At 46.4% G+C, this 19,280-nt stretch overlaps 6 protein-coding genes across 6 annotated transcripts; 4 read left to right on the forward strand and 2 right to left on the reverse strand.

The window, feature by feature from the left end:
- Positions 1 to 776: 776 nt before the first annotated feature.
- On the reverse strand, positions 777 to 10,239 carry T069G_02131 (uncharacterized protein; the record flags this gene model as incomplete). Its single annotated transcript, XM_056169341.1, has 2 exons — positions 777 to 2,065; positions 2,121 to 10,239. The coding sequence occupies 2 exons, from the start codon at positions 10,237 to 10,239 to the stop codon at positions 777 to 779; spliced, it is 9,408 nt and encodes a 3,135-aa protein (XP_056034657.1).
- A 1,130-nt stretch (positions 10,240 to 11,369) lies between these two features.
- T069G_02132 (uncharacterized protein) lies at positions 11,370 to 11,748 on the forward strand (the record flags this gene model as incomplete). The annotated part of the gene is made up of 2 exons (XM_056169342.1): positions 11,370 to 11,382; positions 11,456 to 11,748. The coding sequence occupies 2 exons, from the start codon at positions 11,370 to 11,372 to the stop codon at positions 11,746 to 11,748; spliced, it is 306 nt and encodes a 101-aa protein (XP_056034658.1).
- Positions 11,749 to 12,527: 779 nt separating this feature from the next.
- On the forward strand, positions 12,528 to 13,232 carry T069G_02133 (guanylate kinase domain-containing protein; the record flags this gene model as incomplete). The annotated part of the gene is made up of 2 exons (XM_056169343.1): positions 12,528 to 13,140; positions 13,225 to 13,232. 2 exons carry the CDS (start codon positions 12,528 to 12,530, stop codon positions 13,230 to 13,232), a joined length of 621 nt encoding a protein of 206 aa, XP_056034659.1.
- Positions 13,233 to 14,163: 931 nt separating this feature from the next.
- Positions 14,164 to 15,223, forward strand: T069G_02134 (alpha/beta hydrolase fold domain-containing protein; the record flags this gene model as incomplete). Its single annotated transcript, XM_056169344.1, has 2 exons — positions 14,164 to 14,343; positions 14,399 to 15,223. The coding sequence occupies 2 exons, from the start codon at positions 14,164 to 14,166 to the stop codon at positions 15,221 to 15,223; spliced, it is 1,005 nt and encodes a 334-aa protein (XP_056034660.1).
- A 1,008-nt stretch (positions 15,224 to 16,231) lies between these two features.
- Positions 16,232 to 17,305, forward strand: T069G_02135 (uncharacterized protein; the record flags this gene model as incomplete). Its single annotated transcript, XM_056169345.1, has 1 exon — positions 16,232 to 17,305. The coding sequence occupies one exon, from the start codon at positions 16,232 to 16,234 to the stop codon at positions 17,303 to 17,305; it is 1,074 nt and encodes a 357-aa protein (XP_056034661.1).
- A 643-nt stretch (positions 17,306 to 17,948) lies between these two features.
- On the reverse strand, positions 17,949 to 19,129 carry T069G_02136 (short chain dehydrogenase domain-containing protein; the record flags this gene model as incomplete). The annotated part of the gene is made up of 4 exons (XM_056169346.1): positions 17,949 to 18,094; positions 18,161 to 18,316; positions 18,370 to 18,996; positions 19,054 to 19,129. 4 exons carry the CDS (start codon positions 19,127 to 19,129, stop codon positions 17,949 to 17,951), a joined length of 1,005 nt encoding a protein of 334 aa, XP_056034662.1.
- Between the last annotated feature and the right edge of the window lie 151 nt (positions 19,130 to 19,280).

Genomic DNA, 19,280 nt, shown 5'->3' on the forward strand with positions numbered 1-19,280 from the left:
TTGATGAAACCGCGCCGATTGGGTCCTTTGGAGAGATATAAAAAGCCTTGAATTCAAAGACACAGGCGGGGTACCGTTGAGGGGTTTATGCCTAGAAACCGCCATTTAGCCGCTGCTGGCTACATGGTTATCTGCTTTGTGTAGCCATCGAGACTGTCGACAATTATGTGCTGAATTAATTGGTTGCCTTGTCCTGCTAGCCGCCATCAATGCGGGGAATTTCACAGTGGTATGAGTGCTATTAGCAACGAGAGCCGGCTACCCCAAACAATCAAGCTAGAACAATGGAGAGCAATAACTATAATAAATGTTCTCGCATGGTCCAAACTACCTAGTACTCTTTTGAACAATTTGGTGGTTGGCCCTTTAAGCTGGAGCAATTACGTTGTGGGCATACTTGATGAATTGTTTACATTATGACGAGGCAGCACCTGACTTATTGGGATTAATATTGGGTGAAAACACCCCCGTAGCGGAATAAAGATTTTTTCCATAGAATGAGGTATGTATCCAACGAGTAGGCTCCTAGTCGCTTTAGGTAGTTATTTGGGTGAGTATTGACACTGCTGCTAAGGTTAGGTCATTAAACGTGAGGAAAGAGAAAACAACTGCCATTCAGATATGTAAAACTGAAAAAGTAGGTAGTGAACGATTTTTAGGTTAGGCAATATAACAGCTTGTAATTTCTCAGCCTTCTCTCCAACTAATGAGAGGCGATAATTTCTCACCCCAGAGCCTTTCTTGGTCGCCCTATTATACTGTTACTAATTCCAAGATTATTCTACGATCTTGTTATAGCTAGAGTCTGGAAAATCTCCCTTTTCTAGCAACTCTCCTCTCAAAATACTGCCCCAGTGAGTTTTATCATTCACTTCCGAGTTCCACCGTATCGCCAGTAAAGCTTTCAGAAACAGTATTGGGCTCTTCTTGAATTTCGTCAGCGCATCGCCGGACTGAGAAACAACAAATCCATCTAGTTCAACCGTAACGCCATCTTCGGTAGGACCATATGACAAGTTTAGCAATGTACAGACTTCATGGTAATCATCTTGTGAAGTGATGTATAATTGACCACTGAAGAGATTGAGCACATTTCGCAAGCGAGAAGGAAGACACCAATTGTCTGGAAGAACAGGTACTGAGTAAAGCTTGAGGCTCTCCAGTGAAGTGTAAGCCAAGCTCGGTAGTGGTGTGTAGAGATGCATATGCACATGCTTCGACCTGGTGATCTGTGGCTTAAGCTCCTGCGCTTCGTGAGGGCTAATAATGACCAGACGTAAAACAGTACCGTCTGACTCTGCTTGACTCAATATCCACTGCACCGAGCGCTGGTAAAAGTCGTCATTGTCGACGTCTCTTGTCAATATCACCGTTGACATGAAATCTTGGGTGACGTAAACATCATCTGGGAAGCAGCTGATATCCAATAGCTGAGCAGCACGCGTTTTCCGGAGAGCTTGGAACGCCGGAAAGAATGGCTCTGATCGAGCAAACAGTCCAGAAGCCACAAACTCGATAAGTTTTGGATGAATCGTGTGTTTTTCAGGCTCAATCGGTCGTGGCCTCTCAATCTGCCTCTCTTGGACGATTTCAGGTGATAGCTCTCTCTCTTGCTCTTCCCATAGCACAGATGAACGAAGCTGAGTGTTTCCAAACTCGACACACCGCTTCCAAATAAGTTCCGATCGTGGGGTTTCGTCAAAGCTCGAGTGTTTTGCCGGTTGTTCTTCCGTGCTCCGCGGCCTGTATCGGTCATCCAAAGATTGCATCTCTGTTTCTAAAAACTCTTTCGCCTGTTCCAAAGGTAATTGGATCCCGTCGCTTGTTGTGACCGATTCCCATATGGCGCGTTGTTTCTCAAATCGGTGGCCTTGTACAGCCCACATCGGGATGCTTCGATGAAGATCTACGAATGTTTCGTGAATTGCCCAGGCCAAGACATCAAGCACCTGGATTGGATGATTGTCACCCTCTTCTCTCAGCTTCAGAATTCTAGCCTGTATTTCCTCTGATATGCAGAAAACAACAGATTGGCCTTGGCCGAGTTTTCGCATTCTCATGCAAGCTAGTTGATACGTGTTAGCGTATAGAGTCAAAATTGATCAGTGATTAATATTTACCTTGTACGAGTCGGTCTTTGGTCAATCCGGGGCCAAGAGTAACAGCTGCTCTATAATCCATTGGAAGTTTTAAATCAGTGCCTCTTGTATGTGCCTCGTCTAGATATACTAGACAAAGGTCTAATTGTTGGCCATACGGCGATGTCTGAAGACTTTCGACGCGCCCTTGCCAATCAACAACACATAGCTCGTCATGGTCATCAAAATAGACCACCGCCTTCTTCCCTTGACTTTCTGGAACCTTCTTGAGCCAGGAAATAGCTAATTGGAGATTGGTAAGTTCAAGGATTTGAGCGCCAACGTCAAGAATAACTTGAACAGGCGGTTCCATTGAGATTACCAAATCCAACAGGGCTTCAGCGTCTGAATTCTGCGTACCGTCAAGGTTTCGTATATGAGCCACCGAGTTTTTCGGTTGGAGGATATTAGAAAGGACTAATGCGTTTGTATGGCGCTGCTCCGGAAGATCCAGATGCTTCATGTCAAGAGGCATGAGATTACGCGAATCGCAGGTTCCGCTGAAACCAGTGGTAGGCAGTGTTTTAATCTGACCAATGTCCCAGCCCGAAGCCGACAGCTTTTCGGGAAATTCTTTCATTTCTTTGCTGAAAACAATATGTGATAAAAAATAGTCGATGGCATTCTTCGCAAAGCGAAAATGGGGAAATATCTCGTGAATTGCCTGATGGCGATCCTTCATTGTTACTCCAGCTAGACTCTTGAAGGCGTCTGGTAGATCGGGGGCATCCAGAACCCAGTCTTGGTATTGCACTTCAGCTTGATCTGCACGTAATAAATGATCGAAGCTAGCGAAAAGATCATCATCAGAGAGACCGCCATAGTAGTAGGTAAGCGAAGTCAGCGCAATAACAACATCGGGATGGCTGAATTCTGATCTGGTCGTGGGACTATCCTTGGCTCGATAGGGTACAGCGAGTCGAGTCTTTGGCGTGCGACTGAGGTCCAGACCATAATTGACCCTCCAGCGCTTCTGTCTGAATGCAAAGCTCAAAACTCCCTCGGCGATCAATCCTCTGATGAGAAGTAAAGGCCCTTTCATGGATTCTGTGAAGAGTCCAGACTTGACTTCGATACAATTAATATTGTTTATATCCAAACTGCTATTAAGGATGTACTTGCGAATACACTCCCTGATAGCGGGCGGTCGTGTTCTTATAGGTATTAATCCTCGAACCCCGGCAGTGCAGATCTCTTCAGCAAGCACGTTTAACAACATGTCCTCTGCATCTTGGCGCAAGATACGGATGCGTGGAAATCGCCCTCTTTTCGAGTCAGAAATGTCGATAGATTGAGGCAATTTGTCCCGTATTAGGTGTACAGCTCGCATTACCATGCTAAGTACACGTTGTACGATGATCCAACGATTCGGACTAAGATCAATGGCGACTTGTGATCCCATCGTATAAATTAGCTCAAATTTGACGCTGAATATGTCATCACTCTCATCGACAATAAATCTCGAATGAGTATTAAAGTAGTGTTGAACATTTAGCAAAATTTGGCCGACTTCTTCTTGAGAGCTGAGGCAATTCTCGATGCCCATGAGTTTGAAAGACAGCAGATGCTCAGGCTGCATCAAAAGAACACCGCCAGTCTCAGAGCATTTTTTCAAGAAATTAAAGATTGTATGGGCATCAGATTCCGTCAACTTGAGCGACCTCGAGAAAGGCATTCGATAGACCTGATGGTTCATCAATCCTCCAAGCTTGGACGTCAACATTCGAAATAATTCCTTGGCCTGGGGTTTGGTGCCGATTACGCAAACAAGGCGTGAACCGTCCGCTAAATATGAGGCAACAGTCGGTAAAATCACCGTTGATTTACCTTCACCCATATTTAGCTGCATAGTTGCGTTTTGATCCTGAGGCGGGCTTCGCATCTGCGACGCAATATTCTCTTGCACTTCCCGAATCATTATTCCGCTTTCAACTTCCAAAAGTAATGATTCAGGGTATTCCATCGGATCCCAATTCGTATGGCCAATATTTTGTAGTTCCTTGATTAGCTCTGCATGGTTATTTTGCTGATTGAGCATTCTCTCGGCTCTTTGAACCATTGTCAATGATCGTGCATAGGTGACGATTGCGCTTCTCCATCTTCGCGGAAGCGTTTTCCAGTTTTCTCTGGCAAGCTGGCCCAGGAAAAAAGTCGGAGAGACTCTTGGTGCCATAAACTGTGTAACCAACGATGCTGATGTCGTGCAAGGCTCGGCATCGCAACTTGTGCCAGTAGCTTCTTTTAGTAATCGGTATATCCTGTCGCTATTGGATTCGCATTGTGACAAGTATTCTTTGAGAGTGCGAAATAGTGTCTCTCTGTCGTCTCTTATTCGATACGAGGTAACAGTGCGCTTGTGGGATTTTTGGCTGTCGTCGAGATCCTGAATGTATTTGTGTTCAGATTCCCGGGATGCGTGTTGCCTCAGAAACTCAAGAAGTTGTCCCAGCTTCTCATGAGGTTGCCGATTCCCAATTTCCGCGTCAAATAGTTCCAACATAGAGCCTGATGAAACATCTAATGACGGAGTGCTATGATCAAACAGATCTGCCTGGTTGACAAAACCCCTACGAGACACCGTTGCAAGTGTTGACAAGGGCCCGGTGGAATTCGGCATCGTTATATGTTTTATTTTGAGTAAACGAAGACGGTCGCCCAATAAATTAAGGTACTCGAAAAGCTGATGGTTGTCATACCAGTTTTGCCAAGTCGGTAGGATACTGTTCCTGACACTCGGGGTATATATGTAATCGCATACGTTAACATCGGTTGGCATTATTGGAGTTTTACAAACCCATTGGTCGCTTAATTTACAGGCGAGTCTCCCGACTGCTGAAGACTGGTTGCTCTGAAAGTCTCTCGAGCGCCTTTGGCCTCGTTCCCAAGTGCTCAAATGATCATAGGACTTCGAAGACGACTCTTTGCTGTGGACAAAAGGTACCGCATGTTCTAACGCGATACTTCTGATGTACGGATCATTGAATACATGTCCCGCAGACATGTCAAACACATCCACGTCAGGGACCTCGAGAGAGCCGATAGACGGGATGTTTGCGCAGGCTACAAGAGCTTGAACAGCAGCAGCGTCATGCTTCGCGGCGTATGCCATGGTTGCAACGCAAAACATTAACTCAAAACGGCAGAAAGGCGACTCTCCATCGCGAAAGTTGTGATGAAAGCGACACCAATAGTCTGCGAAAACCGTACTTGCATCCGAGAGCCATTTGCAGTCATAACCAACTTCTTCATGAGGCAAGGGAGTGTTGGGACCTTGAGTGCCCGACTCATTCTTGAGCAAGTCCCACATATGCGAAGTGAATGTGTGACTTATGGGCTTGTGAATAGTCTGTCGCTGCTCGACAACCATGGTGGCGGCTTCAAACGCACGTCGCGATCTTTCAATGTTTCTTACACCATCTCGAGACTTGTATGACACGTCCTCAGCAGTAGTGTGATTCTCAGCACCGAACCCAGAGACACAAAAGGTAGAATCTCTAATCAGGTGCCTTAATCCAAGGGCCGCGTCAACATGATTGGGTATGACATATTCACCCGGTTGATCAGGGTAAAAAAGCGTGCTTTGGTTCACCCTTTCTATAACCGACTGTACAGCGGTATGCAGAGATCCTGACTGCGATAGGAAGCTAATTTGGTTATTCCAGTCAATGGTCTCCATCTCTTGTAAATCTTTAGGATAATATTTCCTCTCGGGTGATAATTTCGAGATGTGACCGAGAATATTCAGGTCCTCCTCAGATAGCTGCTGAAAAGATCGGACGGCGGCGGAATTAAGAATAGACAGACACTGCTCCGTTCCCGTTTTACCAGTGAGGTTATCAGGTAGACAATATGATGTGAGTGCGTGGAGGTAGGCCAGGCAAAGCTTACTCTGCAAGCTGCCATTGTCTACCAAACGGCCCAGTCTCGTGTCTATATTGAACGGGTGAACACGTACTGAACTGCCATATGCAACCCCAACTTGTACATGTCCCGGAATGCCAGAATAGTAAACATCGCCATCTGGAACTAGGATCATCCGCTTGTTATTGCTATCGCGTAGCGTCAACTTGCTTCGCAAGCCGACCAAGGTGCCAATTTGCTGAACTTTGTCCACATACATTCCACGAAACTGCCGGCAATGAACTCTAGATTCACTTTGTCCTATGGAAAAGTCCAGCTGAAGGCGTGGCAAGTGAATATTGAGCGTTAATGTGGTTTTGTTAAGGATTAGGTGTATATGAGTCTCCTCCTCTAATGAGCGTAGAGTTCGGCAAATGTGCTTAGTCGTAGGCGAAGTTGGGCAAATCAGGGTTTGCCCTGGCCGTTGTAGAACCCATTCGGATCCGGTATTTTGTAAATACCAGGTAGAATCCGAGGAGCACCATGCTGATTCCACGGGCCGAAACTCAACTCGGCCGGATTGGTGATTATACCAGTGAACGTAGTTGGTGATAAAGCCCTCTGGTAAGCTAGCGCTCAAGTCTTTGCGGGGAACCAGATCCAGAGTCTCGTTATCGTTAGATGCCACAATAATGAGCTGCGGAGGGCTCGAATGACTCATCCCGAATGCAAGGTTATATCCGTGATGCTTTTTCATTGATACGAAGAGTGTCCCAGGAACACCTGAGGGCACCACGTGTATCATTTCCCTCCCAAGTAGTTCCTCAAATACTGGGTGCTCCTCATATGACAATGGAAGACGAGAAGGCGGCAAGCCGTTGACCAACAAGTCTCCAGTCAAAATATTCATCTGAATGAACGAAGAGCTTTTACCATTGCCGGAGATGGTCTTTGTCTCTAACCAGTGGTATTCGTTCTCGGATAATGTTTTCCACGTGCCTTTTCCGTTATAAATAGGTGAAAACTTCTTCATCACTGCGGAGTTCAATCCTTGATTCAGCTTATCAAGAGTCTCGGTAAGAATGAACTTATGAGACCTGTACATGACGCGTTGCTTTTGTAATAGCAGATTTGTGTAGAAAGGATCAGTGCATTTGCCAACTCCGTGGGACAGATTCTGTATAATAATGGACGAATGTATCAGTATATCCATCTGCTCGGCATCTGACAGCATCAGTCGCAAGTGCACCTCGTCTACATCAAAAGACGCAATGCAAATTAGTGCCATCTGCGAGATGATAAGATAAAATTCCTGCCGCTGTTCTTCGTTGTCGTATCCAGATAACTTTTCTTGTAGCAGATTAATCCAGCTCATGGCAACTTGACGGCATCGTCCAAGACACTGATGATATTTTTCCTTCAATGCTGGCGTCGGTGAGCAATTCAGAGCCTTTATGGCGATTGCGATAAAGGCTCTCAGTGCTACATAGGACTCCCAGTTCTTATGTATTCTATCCACGGAATGAGATAGGCCTTCAAGAAGCCTCTGAACAAAATAGTCGTCGCAGAGCTGTTGATGGCTGGCCCTGAGAGTAAACCCATCGTATGGTGGACCTGCTTGGTCAATTATCTGCATTATTATGAGGGCAGTGTCTGACTTGTTAAAGTCAACCTTGGGTGAAAATAGCTGTACCAGAAGGTTTTCCCATAGAATGCGGTATCCAACGGGTAGACTAGCCATTGCCTTGGACTCTTTAAGTGTAAGGTCCTGCGAGTAATCACTCTGCTGAGATAAGACGTGATTCGGCGTTAACCCGTTCTCTCGTCTCGGTGGTCGGAAGATGAAGGCTTGAAGAGCACTGTTTGGTTTCGATAATTTGAACATATGACTTTGAGCGAATTTATCTTCGTTCACAAACCGTGAGACAAAGCATTGGCGGACATTATCGTAATATTCGTATCTTAGGCCATTCTCGACCAAAACATCTTCCACCCTTGTGCATGTTCCGATCTTTTTGCTATGACGATGCGTACGTTTGTTTGACTTGGTTGTCGATGCCAACTCTAGTCTGTGAATATCCCCCGTAAAATATGATGAAAGATATGCACTCAGAGTGTCTACAACCTCGTCACTTCTGGACCCAGAGTAGTCACACTCTAGGACGTCGTTTATGACTAACGTTGTCATGTTTCTCCATGCCCTGAAACGAGAAGGAACATTCAGTTCAAAGACAGTTGACTGAGCCTCAAATTCCGCGGCCGGAAGAGGCCACTCGTGGACATCGATGGTAAGCACATCAGCTTGATCGTCTAAGAGATGCTTTGTGCAGCTCCCACTGTGACTTTTGTATGCTATTCCTGTCGTTTGGTTCACATATGTATTGTATTCGCATGTGAGACTGGCCGCCTTCATCTTGAGATAATAGTACTGTCGAACTTTCTCATGGTATTCTTGTCGTTTGTGCTCTCTTTCTTCTGCTGCGACTCTTTCAATATCGTTGCGTAACGTCTGATGAATGGTAGACTTTGCATAATACCGGACCGAGAATGAGGTTTTACGTCCAAAGGAAGAAAATATCGACGACCGTCCAGCCAAAGTACCGCGGCATCGCTCTTTAACATACTTCTCGACTACAACTAATCTCTCAAGGTGGTTTCTGGAGTGGAGCAATAGTGATTGCAAGAGTTCAACTGGAATTTCAGGACTGTACACTTTCAGATCAGGAATTTGGTTGCACACAGACTTGTCGCAGGTCATCCACAGCTCCAAGATTGTCAATGATGCAATTGACAAACTTTCTGGACATCCAGTGTAAAACTTTCGTGACAAATCGTAGTATTCCTTGGTCAAATCGTAAAGTTGGCTGCATGTATTCTCATTGACCTCGGCCTCGCGCATCCAATGAGGTAAAAACGACGCAACCCATTTCTCAAAGGCTGATAACTGGAGGAGAATGCTCCTATCCGGTAGACTTTTCAGGTTTGGAATACTTGATTGGTCGTACTTGCGAAGTATCCATGGCGCCCTGAACTGATTTATGGATTCTTCATCTTGTCTGGTATCAATGCTGCGAATGAAGGCGTCCAATTTCGGATATGGCTCTGAGGCCTCACTGGGCAATAGCTGCATAGACAAATGATTCAAGCCCACTTCAGCATCCTTTTCCTCGCATAAGAGCTCCCAACGTTGCTGGAGACAAACCCTGGTTTGTTTAAGCGTGCCATGAACGTTTCCAATCCACGACGCCTGGAAATCGTCACCCAACTTCTTCAGCCGCCTCCCAACCTTACTCATCATACAATGTAAAAGATCGCTCGAGAATCCCCTCTTCTGTGCTATGTCTAGAGTATATGTCATTAGAAAGATCATAAACTCTTTATAGAGCATTCTGTCTGAGTGGAGCCGTTCAAAATGTAGTTGCAGAGTAACTCGAATCAGAAGCCAGACTGGAGACCTTCGCCAAGGCATGAAAGCGTCTTTCCAGACGACCTCGTCACGAGTGTTTTTGGAGATGGAGGAAACCGGTATGGTGTCCTTGCTGAAAGCAAAAAGGACGGCGTGAAGAAAATTAGTGACCATGAAGGGATCCGTTGTATCTCTGTCCTCAATTTGAGATTCACCTTTCTTGAGAACTTTTGGTTTAGCTTCTGCAACTTCTTGATGACTCAGTTTTTCAAGAGTATCTGTCAAAGCTTGTATAAATCCACTTTCACGGAATCTCTTGATGGGGATTGAGATGGCAGATGCGGGAAAACGCCGTTGTAGCCGACCGATGGTTCCCATGACAGCTGCATTTGTTGGAGACAGCTCAAATACCTCCAGTATTATTGCATCTTGGGTTTGTCCGATAATGATGCCAGCATTTTGAGCGGCTATGTGTAATGGTAGCAGGATGCCTGGCTTGAAGTCGATACCCATTTTCGCGAACAATTCCCACAATGATACGCCATTATCAGGATGAAGAGAATGCAGAAATTCAGCGAGCTTCTGCCCATTAATACAACCAGACTCGGCTCTGACGCTTTGAAAGACGATCATTGCTTTCTCGGCACAATCAACTGCTTGAAGGCGCGCAGAGTTCACGTGGCAACGAAACTCTCGCAGTGCTGAAATGACCAGGCGAAGCAGCGCGCTGTCATCTGATATAGTCCTGCCGCTATCTCCATTCTGGGGAAGCTGTGGGGGGAGGAAAACATGATTGATGATTGATAGAATTGTGCTGTTGTCGTCGCCGTCAGGAAACTTGTCGCTGGCAGCCATGTTGGGCATTGGCGGGTTGATAAACGTGAGGCGAGACAAGTGATTATCTAGCTGTCAATGATATGGATCATTGGGAGGTTGCAATCTAATAGATGATGAAAATGTCCCTTTTCTCGGAGAAGAGCCATTATATATATGCAGGTGACGAAGAAATAGATTGGGTTTAGAGCCATAAGGATCTTATACATACGCTCTCCCACCGTTTTCAGAGCATAAGAAACTAATGTCGGAGGCCCCCATTAGCACCATGCAATACACGTATACAAGAGCTTGCATCCAACAAAATTCACATATTTCGCTCAAATGTTTCCAGTCTCCATAATCCATATCTCTCCTCAATGATGTGGCATGATGGTAGCCATTCTTTTTGGGAGGCCTACAAAAGACAAACGGATGCGTTATCCACTAGGTGAGTTTTGGGGACGCCACTGTCTTACAGCAATGATGAGGCTACGGGATATTACGCCACTAGCATCTATGGCTTGACTTTCGGGGATCAAGGTTCCTCGGCCACTGTGATAGGCTCAATACTTTGTTCCGAAGAGTGTCGGATATTTGCGCTATTTGTGCGGGCGGAGCTATCGAAACGCCGCATTCAGACAACTGGCGCAGATCGACTCAGTTGTGACATTTACGTCCTCCATTTTATCAGAATTTTACGAGATCCTGCTTTAGAAGCCCAATTATTCTATTTGACTTCTGCTGAAGCTTAAAAAGAGCTGAAGATACCTTCTGGTGGATTTGCGCCTCAACTACGGAGGATACCCATCTGCAATATGAACGCGACGGTTCCTATAATCCGCCACTGGCGTCCAAGTCCCGCTTGCTTCCGGGGTACTTTACGGCCTCAATTCTTCTCGAAGTCTCCGCTGGTATGGAAAGCCTATTACTCCGATCAAATCAACGCACCCCATCAAAAGACAGATTGCCAGGCTACGAAAGCAAAGAGCACGACTCCAGTGATATCCTCATCGCGGTCAGTGTGGCGTACCGCCTTCTGGAGCTGCCGGACCACTTGGAGACGAGCGGGAATCAACACGCTGCGTTGCCTGGCGGGCTGTACGCTCGGTGACTTTTCTGCACTATGGATGCTGCAAACCTACTACCCAGAACTCGGGATGACCACAATAATGGCTGCATCCAGTAAGTTTTGCTCACGAACCTTCTCGCAAGGAAGCTTCCACAAGAGGATACGTAATGACTAAAACATGCACAGTGGTGTCTGGCATTACGACCTCAATAGTTGTTGAAAGCGTTTTACTCCGGCGCGGAGTCGACCAACTTTCATGGCCTATGGCAGTCCGCACTGCGATGGGCATGAGCATGGTGTCAATGGTGGCGATGGAAGCTGCAGAGAACATCGTCGACTACCATCTCACAGGCGGCGTCGTGGCCTTGGGGGATCCAAACTTTTGGATGGCGGCTGCAGTGTCCATGGCCGCTGGATACTTCGCCCCATTGCCATACAACTATCTGCGTTTACGAAAGTACGGAAAGGCGTGCCACTGAATCTCATACAACAAAAGTGGTCCTCATGTGTGAAATCAGGTCATCTTGCACGGACGTACTATTGTATATATAGTCTGAGCCAAATAGGAGACAAAAGAATGTGACATGACACTTACATTATTTCGACTTCTTTGCCTTTCTTCTTCTATCGAGATTTGCCTGCGCTCACGCCATCGGAGATGTCGGAGAAGTCGGGGATGTTTAAGATCGTGTCGGAGATATAAATTATCCATCTCATCTACTACAACTTCCCTCGACAATTATTTCCATCGGTAGACAGTTAAGTAATTCCCCCTAGAATGACACAGGCCTCAAAAGATTTATCGAGAAACACTAAAAATGGAGGTGGTTTATAACTACTAAAACTTTTGTTGCCTCAGAAGAAATGCGAAAAGCTTTTTTTCATGTATCCTACGTGGCCCTTCGCAGCGGCAAAGCTAAAGAGGCTGAAGATTATGATAGCTAGTTGGCATTTTATCTATCCAGGTACTGGTATTAAAATGCTACATTTGCATCTTCAGTTTTAGAATTTGGAAAACTCGCTTTGTGGCGTTCTTCGTGGCTTTCGATAATTATTCTTACCGTGGCTGAGGTGGAAGGCAATCGTGACTCACTCCCCCCCTATGACTATATATTTAAATCAATCGATGCCCTATGTTCTGCTAACGATGTAATTTATTCTTTCTATAACATTCAAACGTTCCATCACGCCCCACAAAATGGGTTTCTGTTGCAATCTACGCCGTAACTTCAAAGGCAATCGCTCTGAGAGTTCAACGATGCCTTCCAGCAAGTCACGCCTATCCCAGCAGCCTTACCCAGAACTTCAGCTAACACCACCACCAACAGGATCGGCGATGAAGTTTCGACCGATTATTATATCGGGGCCTTCAGGAGTGGGCAAGGGAACGTTGATACAAATGCTTCATGACAAGCATCCTGGCCTTCTCACAAAGACAGTTTCCCATACTACGCGCCAACCTCGACAAGGCGAAATCGAAGGAGAAAACTATTTCTTCATTTCGAAGAGCAAGTTCAGATCACTTATTTCCAAAAACGCTTTTGTCGAATATACGTATTTCAGCGGCAACTACTACGGCACTACCAAACAGACCATCAAAGACCAAACGGCAAAAGGCATGATGGTGGTGCTGGAGATTGACATTGAAGGTGTCAAGCAAATGCGCAAGGCCACTGATATTGACGCCAGCTACGTTTTCATCAAGCCACCAAGTTTTGAAGAACTGGAGACTCGACTTCGGAATCGCAGCACTGAGACTGAAGAGAGCATAGAACAGAGACTTCAGCAAGCGAAGCAGGAGCTTGAGCAAGCAGATACTCCTGGGCTGTATGACATGGTTCTTGTGAATGAGGATATCGCAGTGTCATATAGTAAGCTTGAAAATTTTCTTTGGGGATTAACAGCAGACATGATGCTGAAAAGGGGCATTAACCATGGTACTAACCGAATAACAGGGGACTAGATGTATTTAGTATATAGAGGGACTCTCTGCCCGACCAGTCTAGTAGGGAAGCAAACCAATTGATCATGTATTTCAACAATGGCACTCAGTCAATTAATGAGTATCGCATAGATCTAGCAATTATTACTGGTAATTGGTTCGACCAGTATTGTTTTAAACAAACTGAGATATATGCATGAGAAGGCTTTATATACCTCTACCCAGGGTGGATGCTTTCAGAAATAGATTACGACAGGGGTGATCGCTAGAGATCATACCGTAACGGTCGTCGAGCTATTCCCCCACGAGATGTAACATATTGTCTATTGGTCGTCTCAAGAGTATTTTGTCGGTTAGTAATTAGGACCTTCTGTAATTCATGGAATTTCTGGTATTGCCTTATTTGTCCAGAGCCAATGCAACTAGCTATATATAAAGATCATTTATTCATCATTCAATTGCAAATCCAATTGTGATTTTATTAGTAAAGCATAGGTCTATGCTTGCTTACTAGTCGGCATAACTTTGGGCAGTGCCAATTTCACATTTCATCTTAGACCCTTTCCATTTTAACACAGCTAAACGTCCGACCACACCAAGATGATTCCTCACCCAACGCAAAAGTTATGACAAAATATTCTTTCAAGACACTATGAAGTCTTAATAAATGGTTCCTAGAGCTAATTTTCAAGTGCTTACAGTTCATCAATTGCAACTCCATCTGTCCATTGATGTGGAATCCGACAGTTGCCCGGATTATAGGGTGGACTAGTCCTATACTAGCATATGCCTCTTTTGAGATTGCTCTTTCTAGAAATTGCACGCAAAGGGCACACTATACCGCCAGTCTCGTAGAAAATTAAGATGCAATATATAAGGCAAAGCAACTGCAGATGTGTTCCATTTCTTGCAATCTACATCAATTGACTACAATAGAGCGCCAAACGCAACAATGCTACACAAATTCACTACGCTCGTAGCAGCCTTGCTTGCCGGCTCGGTGGTAGCAACAGCTCCAAGCTGGGATGAATGGGCACATGGACGAGTGGTGGTGAACAATATCACTATGCACTACCGATACGCTGGACATGGGCCACCGCTATTGCTTGTGCACGGCAACCCACAGCACAGTGTAAGCTTTCTGTTTGACAATGGCGGCAATTGGCAGCTAATGACTCTATTTCAAGATCACCTGGCGTCTTCTAGGCCCATTAATGGCTGAAAAGTACACCGTTATTGCACCTGATAATCGCGGTATGGGTGATAGTACGATCCCACCTGACGGCGACTACACTTCTGAAGCCATGGCATCAGATCTCGAGGGACTGCTCGACTACCTCAACATAACAAAGGCCAACATATTCTCACACGACAAAGGAACTGGAGCTGCAGTAGCGCTGACCATGAAGAGACCCTCTTTGGTCGCCGCACTGGGTGTTGTCGAGTATGGGCTTCCTGGCCATGGCTACGAACAAGCGTGGACGCCGACTTACACCTGGGATACATACGGATTGTGGCCACTTGCTGCGTGGGCTGTGCCAGACGAGGCTGAGCGCTTCATGGAGGGGCGAGAGCGTGAGGTTGTGCTCTCATTCTTTTTCCATGCGTCTTACACGGGCATATCCGGATTCCCAGCCTACGCCATCGACTCGGTTGTCGACAGCTTGCGCAAGCCGGGCGGTCTCAGGGCCATGTTCGGTGCATTTGCCGCGAGGACTATGGGACTGGACGCCGAGTTTTTCGGTGCGCTGAACAAGAAGCCTCTGACTGTGCCGTTCCTTGCCATGGCCGGCGAAGCTAGCTTGGCAGATGTGCTGAAGCCCGTTTGGGGACCTATTGGAAAGAATACCGTGCTGGATATTGTGCCGCAGTCTGGTCACTTTCCTGCTGACGAGAATCCTGAGTGGCTGGAGCAGCGATTGAATAAGTTTTTCGATCCGTACTTGCATCAGCTCAAGGTTGTGGATTTGTCAGTTCTCAAGAACCGCGTCACTCTTGTGCCACCGATCTAAAGGATCAGCTGAGATGCATCTCAATAGCAGATGGGACTAATGGTGATTGGCTAAGGACTCGGCCGAGTAAATAGCATCACACGTTTATAGCTGGCCTTGTCTTAACACCGAGCTCAATTGGGTATTTAATGCTTAATAAAGAGTATTGGGTTTACAACCATAGCGATTCGTAACTTAATGATTGCACTCGCGAGGTCACTGTGATGTAGTTGATGGTTGTGAAAATGGTATGGAGTGCTGGCTGAGAGTGGGTGGATATAGTTACGACCAGCTATATAGCTTCGCGACAGCTCCTTTCTTCCCCTTAGCCTCACAGTAGATAGTAGTTATCGGCTCTTCTTTTACTGTTTTAGTAGGCTCGAGCTGCTTACGAATAGTTTACAAACACCACAACACCGAAAAACGTGGTCATAATGCTAACTAGGCTCTTAAAAGCCTAACCCCGTCAAAGTCCGGGACCCAACGACCTGGTTTCAACACATAGGAATCTCACCGACCGGGCAGACATAACCGAGCTAGCATACGCGTACATCACGAGTAAGTAAAGACTATACTATGTGTTTTCAATGACTTGGGACAAAGTCAGCATATAGAGTCAGCTACGGCTTTTTCCGGCCCCGGCATTAACACCGTGATTTCCTACATCGCTTCTCTGGGAGCTATAGGTGGATAACTACAAGTGCTTAGTATAGTTTAGACGGCCATCCCACAATTCAGTGGAGAGACTGATCATAGGGAACTCTCAGGAGAAGATGTTCATGCCCAAGACTAGCCTTTGCTCAATCTGTCATTGGCGCGGTGGTTAGACGGAGCTGATGGGGAGTTTGATCGCCGTTAGATGGTTGGTCAGTTAGTTGACAAGGGATGAAAGCAAAAGGGCCAACAATACTGGTTGCAAAATGTCCGGCAAATGCTCCGTGGGATAGTAATATAAATGTCTTTGCTCCTCGCATCGCTCTTCCGCTTCACACTAGACATCTTTCGTTACTAGTCTAAGATTTCACCACGATGCAATCTCTCAGTGTCTTCCTAGCCAGTCTGGTGGCCTTCTCAGCCCCAGCGGTCGCTGCCCCTTCATCATCATCTTCCGTCTCCCTGACTTCCAAGATCATCGGCCAATTTCCAGACGGCACTTGGCTGGAGAACCTCGCAGTGAGGCCCAATGGAGACATCCTCACCACGCTTCTCTTCCCCTATGGCGCCATTTACACTATTCGACAGCCCACCCAGGGTCAGCATGGCCTAGAGCTGCTTGCCAACTTCACTTCTGTCAATTCCCTTGGTGGCATCTCTCCCGTTGCCGTCGCCAGCGGCCTTGAGACTTATGTTGTAGTCGGCGCCAACACTACCGGCCTCTCGCAGCCCATCCGTGGCACTTTCAGTGCCTGGACCGTCACCTTCCAGCCGAATGAGACGGGTGCAACTCGCGAACAAGTCAGCATTAAAAAGGTCAGCGACATGAGTCCCAATAGCACCTTTCTCAACAGCGTTATCAGCATCCCCGACGTGCCTCACGCGGTCCTCGTTTCAGACTCTGCGGCTGGCAGCGTCGGCTACCTCGATATCTCGACAGGCGAGCTTGATCCCAACGCCTTTGTCTTCCCCGAGATGCAGCCTGTTCCAGGCGGCGCTTTTCCACTGGGCATTGATGGTATCCGCATCCACGACGGCTACCTCTATTGGACCAACACTCTCCGCGTCGTAATCTACCGCGTCGCCCTGGCCGCCTCTGGTTATCCTGCCACAGGTGCTACACCAGAGATTGTTGCCAATTTGACTTCACTTGCTCACGGCCTTGACGACTTTGCTTTCGACTCTCGTGGCAACATTCTTGCCGCCACCAACTTTGACAACTCGGTCTTGTATGTTGACACGCGCACTGGAGACGCCAAGACCATCTTGGGCGGCGAGGACGACATCACTTTTGCTGGCTGCACGGGCGTGTACTTTGGACGGGGATGGGCTGAGCCCAATACCTTCTTTGTGAGTACATCTGGTGGGTTGGCGAATCCTGTCGGTGGAAACAGAACAGCTGGTGCAAGTATTGTGTCTGTGGTGGCTTCACAGACATTATGCAGTTGATTGATCAGGAGACAGACTGGGCGTGGTTCACCTCTGTGGGTACATACGTGTACTCATGCTTCCTACTGCAGACCACTAAGAAAAGGGGAAGCCCTGTGAAAGTCTTTGTTCAACTCATGTAATTTTGAAATTAGAGGAGATAGATTGTACATCCAAAGTTTATAGAATACCTCTAATACTTCCTTAGTAATTAATTTTCTCGTACCACAGGCTAGACGCTTTCTGTAAGGATCTTAACACAATAGTGCTAGGTAAGTATTTGCTAATCTATCAGGCTCATTCATACGCAGATATTCTGAAGTGCTTCCGGATGCTGATTTCTATCTTTTGTATCGATTTTGGACCAAGAAATGCATTGCTGCGGTTGCCTATAACGATTTCAACGACAATCTGAAGTTCTTTGTCAATCATCTTTCTCAGATAGTATTCACAACAGTCATCAGGACATGAGTCTCACTCAATAGCTATGGTAGATTAAAAGTTGAAGCTAGTAGATTTTGGACTTTGACGCGTATACGCAAGGATTGCTACAGCATCTCATCCGACCCCCTCAAAGTAACGAGGCAGCATATGTTTCTATTCTTCAAGTGGCATTGAATTTTCCTAGTTTCTACGATTTGGCAGAGATATCCTAATGTTTGATTCAGAATTGTTCCCCAACAATCTTGTTACTGAGGTCCCATAGCTTGTGTGCCTGTTCAATATCTGCCGAGTGGGGTGCTAGGACTTTCACGTCCTCTCCCTTCAAGAGCGGTTGAGTATCATGCAAGAAAAAGATCTCTTCGTTGGCTGTTACAATGTGCTTAGTGTCTATCCAATCTCATCCGTAGGCTGATGTGGTAAAGCGCAACTTACGAGGAAGAGTTGGATCCAGTGCTGCTCTCAATTGGGTAGAACAGCCTTGCTGTAGTGTCTTTGGTGGGTATCTTTCCTTTTTATGCTCTGCTAGCAGATCCATGAAGGATTTTGTCGACTCGTCATTTAGGTGGCGAATAAGGCTCGTTCGAATTGCTTAGAGCTGGCGTTAGTCCAAGGAAACTATTACAATTGCGTAGTCAACTCACATCCAGGATTTAGAGTATACGCAGCGATGCCCTGCGAACGGAATTTCTCATTCAAGGAAATTGTCATCAGAATATTGGCAGTCTTGCTTTGGCCATATGCTTTCCACGGATTGTATTCTTTCCCATTTCCAAAGGTAAGGTCGTCAAACCGAATGCCCGAGAAAATGTTTCCGTAGCTAGAGACAGTAACAATGCGAGGAGTACCTGGACCACCAATTTCACCATTAGGATTGGGTCGGGCGGCGGCCAGTACCTTGGGCATGATGATATTTGCCAAAAGAAAGTGACCAATATGGTTGGTGCCAAAGTGTGCTTCGAGCCCATCCTCCGTCAACTGTAGACTTGGTAGAGCCATAACACCGGCATTGAGCATCAGTACATCAATTTGTGGAATGGAGGCATCATCGTTAATTTCCTTTGCTGCCTTGCGCACGCTGGCAAGCGAATCGAGCTCAAGCTGGACAAATTTGACGTCGATGGATGAGCCGATAGACTTGACCTTGTCGACGACAGCCTTTGTTTTCTCCCACGAACGACCCATAAAGACAATCTGGGCGGGAGATGCACGGGCTAGAGAATATGCCGACTCTGCTCCTAGACCACCCTCGCTTGACCCAGTGATGACAACTTGGGAGTCAGGTCAGCCATATGATCGAGAGGCTTGTGAGTACAAACATTACATACAACGTCTACCCCTGACATTATCAGGAAATTCGTCGACAACTTGGTTGCCTTCTGTCTCGAAGCCCCATTGCACCATTGTGAAATAAATTCTAGATGCTTTTTGGCGGAATTGATTTGTGAACAAGCGTAGCCGATTCATGCTCTCAGTCAAGATTTAAGTCGCAGAGCCAGTCCATGTTGATTATATATCGCAGCTCGTATCCTCGACGAGACACGGGCATCTAGTT

The sequence above is a fragment of the Trichoderma breve genome, chromosome 1 (genome assembly GCF_028502605.1).
Source record: "Trichoderma breve strain T069 chromosome 1, whole genome shotgun sequence".
NCBI lineage: Eukaryota > Fungi > Ascomycota > Sordariomycetes > Hypocreales > Hypocreaceae > Trichoderma > Trichoderma breve.